General features: G+C 38.9%; 1 protein-coding gene across 1 annotated transcript in view; it reads right to left on the minus strand.

Moving 5' to 3' along the window:
* ARHGEF26 (Rho guanine nucleotide exchange factor 26) overlaps positions 1 to 12,797 on the minus strand; it is a 1,375,009-nt gene that overhangs the window by 532,345 nt on the left and 829,867 nt on the right. The window contains exon 7 of the mRNA XM_044070517.1: positions 7,435 to 7,587. Coding sequence (XP_043926452.1) covers positions 7,435 to 7,587 — 153 coding nt within the window. The remainder of the gene's footprint in view (positions 1 to 7,434; positions 7,588 to 12,797) is intronic.

Consider the following 12,797-nt stretch of genomic DNA (forward strand, 5'->3'; position numbering starts at 1 on the left):
ATTCAAGGTCTCGTCATAAATCTTTTCCTGTCCTATTTGCCCATAAGCAGTACTTAAAGCCACAAGTGACCACATTAAGAAATAATTTAAGCAGTGGTGAAGGAACATGGCATGGTACAGGGTGTATTATACTAGTAAAATAAGGACAAGGCTATCTGGTTTCTTGTTTTCCAGAAGACAGTTAAAGTTGTTCCTTTATTCAGAACTGCTTAAATATGGTATGCTTCTTAAATCCAAGTATGCCTTAAACAGATTTAATACATTCAGACTTACAGTATGATGGGGAGGCCACGGTGGTTCAGTGGTTAGCATTGTTGCCTCACAGCAAGAGGTTCCCTGGTTCGATTCTTGGCTGGGGTGCCTTCTGTGTGGAGTCTGCATGTCCTCCCTGTGGTCGCGTGGGTTTCCTCCGGGTGCTCCGGTTTCCTCCCACATCCCAAAGACATGCTGCAGGTGGATTGGACTCTCTAAACTGGCCCTAGGTGTGTGTGTGTGTGTGTGTGTGTGTGTGTGTGTGTGTGTGTGTGTGTGTGTGTGTGTGTGTGTGTGTGTGTGTGTGCCTTCTGTGGAAGGTTGGGCGCCGGGCTGGCAACTCGACACTGTAAAACTCCACTGCCAATCATGATCGGACAGGTGATCCACTGTGGCGACCCCTAACCGGGAAAAAAGCTGAAAGAAGAATAAGAAGACTTACAGTATGATAAAAATATATATATTACACTTCAGAATTCAACAACCTTTGAAAAAGTATTCATTTTTAAAATAAACAGACTCCATGACTTTCAGAAGGAATTTCTGACAAATTTTCTTTACTGAGAGCTCAGAATAGAGCACTTTAAAATGTCATCACAGTCTTTATGAAAATTCTTCACCTGTATTTGAAATATTATGGTTCTTCACATCTGAAATGCTTTAGTTTGTGTAACTTAACCTTGATCTTTGATGATATATGTGCAACATTTTGGCAATATACTTAAATGCTAACCTATATATCACCTCAAAAGATGTGCATGTATAAAAATGTTTACATACATGCTTAGCAATGTTCAGCATTAATTTAACTAAAGATACAACTCTGATTCATATTAAACACTTTTCACAGGGAAAGATCCTTGAGATATACTGTATACTCACAGATTTTTTGTTGTGAATCTGAGATGAGGTAGATTCCAAAGAAATGAATGCTCTTCATTTTCCTTTGAAGAAAGACATTTGAAAAAATCAGCTGTAGAGTACTGGGTGTTGGAAGTTATTTTTGTAATGAGGCCAAACATTAACCACCTGGGATGACCATGTATTCACCCTTCAATTCTATGATAAAAACATTTCTGACTCCAAGAAATGTAGGGCTTTAGGAAAAGTAATGCAAAGGTATGTAGCTTGAAAAAACATATCAAGGCCACAGGCCATCTGCATGACCTAATGACTGCCAGTGTTGCTATATAATGCTTCTTAATCAGGCATATTCAACACCTAATCTGATTGTTACTCAAAGTCAGTAAGACCGATGCACTCTGAAAGTATTGAAAATGGGAACCTGGGTTTACATCAAGGAATGCAAGACTGCAATGGCTCTAGTCAGTCATGAACAGCTGAATAAGGCTCAAAATGAAATACAGAAGTATTCAACATAATTACTGTTGAACTGAAACTTACGATAGGAGGTACACCTATAGTAGGTGATGATATGACTCTGCAGTAGGTATAAACTTAGACATAGGAGGAGACTGAAACCTCCTAGAAAAAATGCTCATTTAATGTAAGGTATAGAAGGTTTTGGGTGATTTTTAATGTCTATCATTTATAAAGTTGTTTTGATTTATAGTGTTCAAGTATGGTCTTCTGTCTTTGTGGGCCATTTTACGCTATACTGTCCTTTTACTTTGTGATCTCATATGGGGTTGCTGTTTCTATATTCATTATTAGTCAGGTATGTTGTATGTTTTTCATCATTATGTAGATATTGAAATAAGATCTCAATCTATTCATATAAATACCATGCAAATGACCGTCCACTTTTAATCTTCACAGTGAAGATGATACAATCGGTCACCACGTTTTCCTCAGGGGATCGAACATCTCTACAGTTAATCTTCATGGGACAGATGATAAAGTCTGTCACACACTTTTACCTCAGAAGCTTCACATACATATACTATCTTTTTTAGCGAGTGTTACTCTAAGCAAGACATAACTTTGAAGATTCCCAGGTAAGTACTGCCATACTCTGGGAAGGACGACAGATAATTACAGGATCACCTGAAGTCTTACCCTAATGAAAGGCAACAAGATTCAACCTGGAATCGTGCAATTTAATTTCTTTAAGAATTTGTTTCATAATGTACTTGTTTACTGTCCTGTGAAAGGATACCAAGAAATGTGTACGGCATTTTTACTAATGCTGTCTTTCTTCTGATGAGAAGCCTGGCAACTTACTGACACTTCCTAAGAAGCATGATGAGCTGCCACAAAACTGCATCTAGAAATAAAAAAACTTTTCCTCAAGGGGGTGTCTGGCTGTCAATTCTCAAAAAAATAAATAAAAAAAAGAAAAGAAAAAAAGGTAATGTAAATGTGTTACCAAAGCTTTATCTGAAGGGAAACACACTGCATTTAAAGCAGAAATAAGGCACCACAGGAAGAAAAGGAAAAATATCCTGGCCATCATACGAGGAATCTATTTGGAAACAACTGCATTTATGTGGCCAGATCTGTATTCTGTGACTGGATTCTTAACTCAAATGGGGATCCATCATTACATCATGGTACAGATGACTCTTAAATCAAGGAATAGTTGAACAATAACATTTTGTGCTAATAGCTGATGATAACATTTTGTCTTTAACCATCATGCTTTATCAGTGATATGACGGGCAGAACACATCACAATAAGGCTTGATGATTTAGTATGCAAAAATACATATCAAAACAGCAGATCTTTGAAGAGTGGTCATTATAATCCGAGTTATATTTGATTTATATAGCTCTAGTCTCCAGCCAAAGTTTTCAAAAGCTTTGCATCAGTAAAGACAAGTGCTGGTTTTGTACCAGCTTCCACATAAGGTAAACATTCAAGGGGTTTCCTGCAGTTCTTTGAGTCTCAAAACATCCTCCTAGGGATTTGTGATGGCAGTAGGTTATTTAACTAACAAGTAAATAGAATGCCTTTTGTCTTATGATCGAACACAAAATCCATTACAGCACACTGCAGTAAACCCAGCTACATGAAAACAAAGCCCAGAAAATGCCTACTATGTTGGGGGCAACAGAAAGAAAGAAAACTTATTGTGTATGCTGCCTACTTAAACAAACCATACACCCCCATCTGAAATTTATATTATATCTTGGGCAACTGAAATCACTTAAAAACAGCAAGACATTTGCTCTCTCTGCTGTCCAAAACCTATTTCCTGTTTTGGACAACAAAGTAGGTTAAATAAAAATTAAGCATTTAGATGGGGAAGGGGGTTCTCCCTACATCCTGTTCACTTATTTATAGATATATACACACGCACACACACACACACACACACATATATATATATATATATATATATATATATATATGTCAAACACCATGGTCACTCATCCATGACGAAAAAGTGTATCACACATTAAAATGCTATGGTCAACTAAAAAGTCAACTATGGCCCCTCATACTGATACATGTGATTTTCTGCAAAACATGCAGCAAATCAAATTTTCAGTTAATTATAAAAGTCCAAAAGTAGACATTCTACTGTAATTATACAAAAAAAATCATTAGTAACTATGTAAAGTACAATAACAAATAAAGAAAACTATTTAGACATTTATGGGGGGGGGGGCAATGTTATTGGACTGGCAGAAATACAGGAGGTCTAAGACACCTAAATTTCTAACAGTGCAGTAAGTTAGACAAAGACCAGTCAGTGAGATATGTGTAGGGCTAAATGTCCATTCTACTTTTAAATATACTTTGTGGCATAACACTGCCAAATTGTCTGTAATGTCCTTCTGTCTGTGGTTATCTGATGTCAGACAGAAAGCTGAATCAAACTTGCCTCCTAGTGATATTTGTGAGGTGACATCAAAAAGAATTCAACATTCAGTTTGTCTCTGATTATAGATGTCTTTTCTTGTTGCACTTGAATTATACCTGGACTGCTTCTGCAAAGGATTTCTCCTCATATACTTTTAGCAGGAGTGAAATATATCTGCAGCAATACGACCACATAAGATCCAACACACTTTATTGCTTTCTCTGGCGCCTCGGCTTACGCCTTCCAGGAGGATAAATATTCCAAACAATTACAGATTATTTATATCATTCAGAAACCTTCATTACAGAAGCTAATAAAACAATTATACAATTAAACAATCAATTGATTTGCAATAAATGTTATTCATAAAAACATATAAAGTGAAATATATCTGACTGAGGAAAGGAGATACATACATATCCTTGAATATAATTTCTTCAACATTCTCTTCTAAACTGCACAATAATGTCAAGCTGGATGACCATATGCTTAAACATATTGATACACATTTTTGAATAAGGATTCCATTTCACCTTTTTTTTTCCAAAGTCAGTAATAATGTCATCAGCTGGTTGACTAAATGAAAGTTCCTTACTTGCAGAAACATTCAGAAGTACTGATAGCACTTTTCTCATCATTAGATTTTCTTTCAAACCAAACCAGCTTTCTTAAAACTACCCAACAATGTAGAGCTAAAAGCAGCATCCACAGCACCAGATAAACACTTCAGTGTATACTTTGCTACTGTTCTGTTGTACGTGTGATATTACTGTTACAAAAAGATGGCAGATTTTCTTGAATTTATCCTAAAATGGAGCTAAGGTAAAACTGTACAAACCAAGTAATTTAATGCCCTACTCCAAAAGCTCCTAACATAATAGATGTGTAAACTGTTTTCTATTTTTACATAGGAACCTTAAATGCTTACCCAATGAGGATGCAGCTTGGTGAATAGTCACAGTAAGACGCTGTCTGGTTCGATTCTCAGCTAGAGCGTCTTCTGCGTGGAGACGTACGTGAATGGGCATACCTTCGTTGAACGTTGTGCATCAGGGCTGGTAACTCGGCACGTAAAAATCAACTACCAATCATTAGCAGACCGGAGTTCCGCTGTGGCGACCCCTAAAGACACAACAACTAAGTAGAACAGTTACAGGATTGGAATTATGTGCATTATACAGACCCTGTCAATCTCGAGAGATTTACAAAATCTAATTGCTTTTCTTAGGTGCCAGAAACCATGGATCAGAAAGTGCTTACAGCACATCTTTAAAAGTATAACAGATTGAAAGGGCCAACTTTGTGACACTGACAAACAAATTCCTGACTACTTCACAGGTGATCTGAGTTCAATTACTAGCTCTGTTACCTGTAGGAATTGTCTGGGAAAGATTGAGGTAAATAGCCACTAACAGCTTACCTATATGAGGGGAACACTAAGTGTTACCCGGCCCAGATCAGCCAACCCAGCCTGCACTGTCATGTTGCTTAGCAACAGTAAGCTGAGGGGAATCCAACACGTGGTGGCAGACATTGACTCAGAGATTATAACAGTAGGCTCTGCAGTCACAGAGGGGGCATGCCCCTATGGTGAGATGGCAGGTTACCCCCCCCAGAACCAGCAAGCTGGCTGTCTCACTACCATCAGAATCTTGATGGGGAATGGAGAGCTGATTGGAAATAACGGGTGGGAATAAAAGGAGTCTCTGACAGCCTGGCTGCTACCATCTTCAAATGAGTGGGTAATTTTGATGGTCAGTAGCTGTATCATCTGACAAGGGCCCGGAGAAGTAAAAAGAATAAAAAATAAACAAAATAAAAGTGAACAGGCTGTCCACATCATCTGGAAGCTTCATCACTTAACTCACTATTCTCTTCCTTGGACGTAACAGATTAGCTGCAGCTTTACCAAAAAAATCTCCCATGAAACTTCAAGGTTTCACAAATGAGACATTGTCAAGTGAAGAATCCAACACTGAGAAGAAGTAGAATGCCCCACTGAATTTTGAGAGAGAAAACAATGAAAATATCTTGTATATAAAATATTTTGCACTTGAGGAACAAGGAAAACAAGCTGCTTGTCTTTTCCTCTTATCTTCTTGAATTTGTAGAAATTCACATCTTACTGTGCCCCACAGATACACTGATGTCAGTGTAGGAAATAAGTACCTCTTGTTTAATCGCTGTTGCCAATATCACGCTGAAGTACTACTTAAAGTAAGGCTGCATAGGACACAAGCTGAATTGTGTGATGTTACAGAAGGCCTAGACTGAAAACTGCAAGGATCATTTTTACCGAGAGTCCCGGATCAGACACAATCAGACTGAGCAGAGAGGTTAGTACTAATGAAGATACTTCTAAGGCTTTATCTTTTGGCACGGCCAACTTTTGTGAAAACAGCTTTGTTATGTCAGCAGCTGTACATGTTTTTTTTGTTTTTTTTTTTTTTGGGTGACATTAGTACTGCAGTACCTCCTTTAAATTTTGATAAAGCATTGCCCTTTCATTTCATTAAGTCTTCTGCAGCTACCTTAATGATTTACTCTACAAGATTTTACCACCTTATTTCTTTTATTTTATATACTTAGACTCCCTAGATTGTCTTAAATAAAGAAGAAAAAAAAAGGAGTTCAAGAAGAAAGAAACACAAACTATTTATCTTTTAAAGGGCAATATCAGAGTATGGCCTACCAAACCTGCAACAAATACCTTAATGATATTTTCACTGAAGATCTCTTCAGCAGGAAATCGGGTTGTGAAGCACTTGACTGAGATGAAATGCAGAAACATCTTACCTATTATTTTACATAGGAGTCTCACAATCAAGGTTTGAAGAAATGCTGGCTTAATACCAGGGTTGGTCTTCATATGACTTGGGACAAAGTTGGATACATTTTTGGATGTAAACTGACTGCATACATGGTGGGTAAAGCTACATGGTATAATTCACTGTTACAATTCCATTCCTAAAAAAAAAATTGATACTGTTCATATTACAAAAGGAAAGTCAGAAAGCTTAATTTTTAAACCCTAGACAGCTACACAGAAATACTGCTGTAGCAGTAACATACACAAAAATGCAAACTAAATTGTACTGTACAACTGTTATTCCTCCCCTAATGCTTATGAAAAAAACATTCCCACATTCAGAAATACCAATTATAATGAAGAAAAAAGTAGATGAAGTGGCAATATGATAAAATATACCTATGTTGTAATTATGTTTAAATTCTACCACAACTCCATAATTTAAATTGTCATGTATCACATTAAATATCTGAAAATAAAAAAATACCCCAGGGGAGCACGCCAGATTGCAATAGACTGTTATAACATTAACTTACAGTTAAAAAATAACACACTTAAAAACATTGCTGCTGTCTGGGAAAAGCAGATAAAACACTTTCTTACAGAAGTTTCTGAAGAGTACGTTGTTGGTAGACTTCATTTGTGCAGTACTTCACATAAGGGTCAAAAGTCGACATGGTGTGCCTCTCCATGATGTCACTAATATCATCTATAACAATATTTTGTTGGTGACAGGCTTCCAATTCTTTGAAAAACCTGCAAAAGTAAGATAGTCATATAATAAAGTCTGGAAAATTCATGACCACTGACACTACTATTTTAATTAGAAGATCATTTACAGCAATGCCTTGAGACAGACAAACTACATTGCAGGCAGATCCATGTAAAGCATGTGTTAAATCAATATTCAAATATGTGGTCATATTAAAATACACTGTCTACAAAAGTTAAATCTGTATTCAAATATTTGGTCAGCTCAAAATACAGTGACTGCAAAAGACGGTGTACACAGTACTTTTTTGTATTCATATAAACAGGCAACCAAAACCCAGGTTTTAGACATTAAAGGTACACAAAGCTCTTTTGTGTATTAACATAAGCTGCTTAAATCCCAGATCTTATTTTAAATAGATGAAAAATCCAATGCTAAATGCTTGTATATCCTTTTTCTCAGAAAAGCATGAAGGCATTAGGAGGAAAATGTAACTATAAAATGTTTGTTTATGTGGATAAAAGCACCAACATGCAGAAGAGTCTGTTGAAATACACTGAAAAGAGAAATTAACAGCAAACTAAATGCCCAGAACTGACATGTAGATGCAATACATAAAAAGATACAAAAACATCTGCTTTATCTGTCCACCTGCCTCCTCTATCCACCTAACAAATGGTTGGATTTCAAGCTCTAATGGTTTACCACGGGTCTAGAGTATATGTTCGTAGTCTAAAAAATTAAGACAGAAGTGGCAAACTTCGCGACACCCATGCTGACGGACAATAGAGATACGACTGCTGAATCCTATACAACTGCACTTTATAAGCACTTACACGCGTGCATGGATTGTGCAATCTCTAACAGAACCAAAATACTATCCTCCAAAAAAAGGAAGCCAATCTGGTGGTTCCCTGCTATAAATAAACTCTACAACAGAAGAAAGAAACTGTTGCAAAAAAAGAGTAAAATCCCATGATTGGAGGAACTCTGTGGTCAGCCTCAGTAAGAAGCTGAGATCCCTCATAAAATCCTCCAAAGCTAGTTATGAAAACAAAATCGCCACTGATTCTAAAGACAACCACAAAGCATTCTATAGCTATGTCAAGAATCTCAATGGCAACACTCAGATCTGCTCTGAGTTACAGCACAATGGCACAAAATATACAGAACCAACTGATATTGCCAACATCCTGGCAGATAGGTTCACTGCTAACTTTACCCCTCTCTCATCCCCTAAAGGGCCCATCTCTATACCGGAAGAAAGAAAAGTACGTGTAATCACGGCTGCACAGGTAAAAATCAAAGCCAAGAACACAGCATCCATGGGACCTGACAACATCTCAGGCTGCATTCTACATGAACTACAGAATGAACTGGCACCCCACCTAAGTACCATGTTCAGTCATAGCCTCACCTCAGGCTTTGTGCCCACTGAATGGCGCACAGCAACAGGTACCCCACTCCACAAAGGGGGAGCCACCATGGACCCTGGGAACTACCGCCCCATTAGCCTGATGAGCCTGGTCTGCAAGGCTATGGAGCGTATCATCATGGAACTTATAAACAATGACACTGGTAATCTCCAAACTCTGGATCTTATCCAGTTCGTGTTTGTAAAAGGCAGATCATGTCTCCTAAACCTGATAGACTTCTTTGAAGCAGTCACCAAAGCTATAGATGAGGGTAAGGTGGTACACACAGCCTATCTAGATCTCGCCAAGGCTTTCGACACCATCCTCCACTCAGGAATTATAGACAAACTCACTAAACTAGGTATAAATCTCTATGTCACAAGATGGGTTGCCAACTGGCTCACTGACCGAACCCACACTGTGAAAGTAGCAGACTCTAAATCCAACTTCAGACCAGTGACAAGTGGAGTACCACAGGGTTCAGTCCTAGATGCTCTCCTGTTTGGTATCTACTTCTCTGAAGTACAGGCTAACACAGAAGGTCTTTGGCTAACAAAGTTTGCAGATGACTGCAAACTAGGAGCAATAATCAAATCTCCTAACGATGTGGACATCCTACAAAAGGGCCTCACTGAGACAGATGCCTGGTGTCAAAGCCATGGCCTCAAGCCCAATGCCAAAAAGTGCATTGTCATCCCTTTTGGTAAAAACTCTGTACCCATGAACTACCACATAGGTGGTAGTCTACTTAACACTGAAAGTGTGATGAGACCTTGGGACACAGGTGGACAGTAGTCTCTCCTTTGATAATCACATCGGCACAGTAGTCAGGAAATACATGGCACACCTCATCACAAAAGGTTTCTCATCCAGGAAAAAAGAGGTCATTGTTCCCCTCTACTCATCACTCATTAGACCCATTATAGAGTATAATGCCCCTTTTGGTATAAACCTCACAAGACATCTACAACAACTGGAAAGACCACAGAAATACCTCACAAAGAGGATTACCGGCCTCAAACAGATGCCCTACGCAGATCATCTCAAAAAACTCCAGCTTTACTCTGTCACATATCGCCTACTCAGAGGCGATCTCTGCCTAACATACAAAGCTATGTCAAACCCAGAGCTGCTGGACATGCGCCACGTAAAGAAATCCCAATCCCTTTGAGCTACACGCTCTAGGGACCTAAACCTTGTCACCACAACATGCTGGAGGGATAGATTCCTGTCTCAGAGACTTCCCATACTTTGGAACAAACTACCTATCTATATCAAACAAAGCTCCTCATTAGCACTCAAGAAAAATCTTGATGATTGGATGGGAGATAGGGAATTCACCCCGGGGATCACTTCTGTGGCTCTGCTTGACAGGGGCACAGGAAAATAATTTTCTTGGGTGGCAAAAGCCAAGGTACTGTTTGGTTAGGATTATATAGGCCCTAGGGCCAATAGCCTAGTACCTACCTATGAACCTGATCGACTCCATATGAGCGAAGTTTTCAAACATCAAACATAAAATATAAATAAAAATAAAAAAAAACTACCTGAACGCTGTATGCAGGGGAGCAAGCTCCCCTGCACCCCCCACTACTTAAATATACCAAGTCCGAGATCGCACTATATTGAAGTGAAGGGAAATATTCCCTACAGCGATCTCCGTTGTAATGTTCGATGTTTGAAAACTTCGCTCATATGTCGATCATATGAGATTCGAAGTTTTCAAACTTACAATATAGACTCATTTACGACTGCTGCATTCCTCAGAGATCCGAATACACTAATATGCCGCCCTATAGTTTCTTTAATGACGGCATCATAAATGATCATATACTGATAAACAGGAAGGTCTGACCATGTCAAAAATCATGGTTAAGCATTTTGCTGTCCTGTTCCCTCTGAACTGCACGGCTATTTAAATAACTACTTTTTATAAAATTTTTCTGTTAAAAATGTACTAACATAACCATTATTTTTAAAAAAATGGCACCATCCAACAAATAGCACAGTCTTGCATTTTATAATACAATTTCATGGGAGAGAGTATTGTCGTTACCCTGTTAGATTTCTTATGTATAGAACCTACATTCGGTTATCTCCGATACTTGCAATTTTGTACACTTATTTTTTTTTTGCCTGCATTGCTTACTCCAGGCTTCCTCTATAGCTCATGCATACTGTTCCTACTCCTTTTAGCTTTCTGAATGTTGTCGCCCTGCTACATAACACAAAATGGGAAGGTTTCCCTAATACGAAGTGCCAATATACACGGGGAAAACTGTGTGTAAGTTTTATGGACTGCAAGGCACCGGTTCTCAAGAGTCAAAGGGGGCAGAGTGAGGATCCAAGTTAATTGTGGCTTTCAGGGTTCTCTGTAGCCCCAAGTCCCATCTCCTAGCACTCTGACATCTGTGTTAGGCTGGGAAGGCAATGAGAAGTGACTCGAGTGCATATCCCCATCCTGTGCAAAAAGAGTTGTCATATCTGTGCTGTCCTCCTTCCCATCAGCGCAGTGTCATCTCTCTGAGTTCTGACTGCCACTAGAGAGGCAAGCAGCATACTGGCATTCATCCCACAGACAGGTATGCTCATCCTCCCTGCCTCATGAAGTGCCTGTTCTGATAGTCTAACTTAAGTTGCCTAAAGTCAGGGCTTTATCTCTCTATTTTGACAGGCTAGTTTTATACACTTGCTACAGCTGTGTTGCACACAGACAAAAGTTAATTGAAGTGTTATAACTGCACATTCACAATGAAACAAAACATTAGCACTATTTTTACGCAGTAGTATATGTTGAAAGTGAATGGTGTGGGCTGTAAAATTTCACTTGAATGAGGTCACTGCAGGGGACACTCCACATTTCTTGAGATGCAGAGGCCTTATAGATGATTAATTTAAGTAAATGGGTACAAGATGCAAAGCTGTCTGTTCTATACTAACTGAGCTACAACAAGGCCTGGAAAAACTAATTAGAACATGTAGTTCAGTGACTATGGCCACAGTTTACAGAGAAACATTGTACAGCTGGGTAAGGTTTGAGACGATAAGTGGTCATATACTATGGTATAGAGTGGACATAAATATACAGCTTGGTGATGATCTGTGCAACTGAGCATTTAGTTGCCCTCTGATGTGGAAATCACAGCAAGGATAAAAAGTTGCAAGCCAGTCTTTGTGGAGCACAGAAGTAGATTGTGGAGCAAAATAGTGACCCTGCATCTAATACTGCAGATCTCATGAATCTTGAAGGCAGCCGGCAGTGCAAGTTGGTGTATGCTGCAGGAGGTTTCGGCAAGCACCACATACAATTAAGCTCCAGCACATATCAGTCTCATAGACATTTACTGGTTTCAAAAAAGGAGAGTACAGAGCACCAAGAACTGGACAACACAGCAGGCAGATGTACACACAGATGGAAAGCATAAAAGACAAGTAGATGGGGGAAAGAAGGTACCGCACTTTTTTGTGGGTTAGGCACCCTTTTATATGTATGCAACAGAAGGGATGATGGGAAGGGTAATAATGAAAAAAAGGAGTGGGAAGGTAGAGAAACATAGGCAGTAGATGCAAAGAAAAACAAAGCAGTGCAGAAAAAGTGGGATGGATGTACACTCACACTAGGGGAAGACACTGGTGGAGAGATGGTGATTAAGAGAAGTGAACAATGCACAAAGGGTGGGCTGTGGCAAAACAGGATACGGAAAGGGTTGGTACAGGCAACATGCTGGGTGCCAAATGGATATCAATTTGATTAAGAAGATGGTCCAGTTGGGTCACGGTGGCCAATGACAGGGGCCACAACCTGCTCTGTTGGCCTAATGACAGAAGCTTTCTAGTTG

The sequence above is a fragment of the Protopterus annectens genome, chromosome 4.part1 (assembly GCF_019279795.1).
Source record: "Protopterus annectens isolate FY-2018-M chromosome 4.part1, PAN1.0, whole genome shotgun sequence".
Lineage (NCBI taxonomy): Eukaryota > Metazoa > Chordata > Ceratodontiformes > Protopteridae > Protopterus > Protopterus annectens.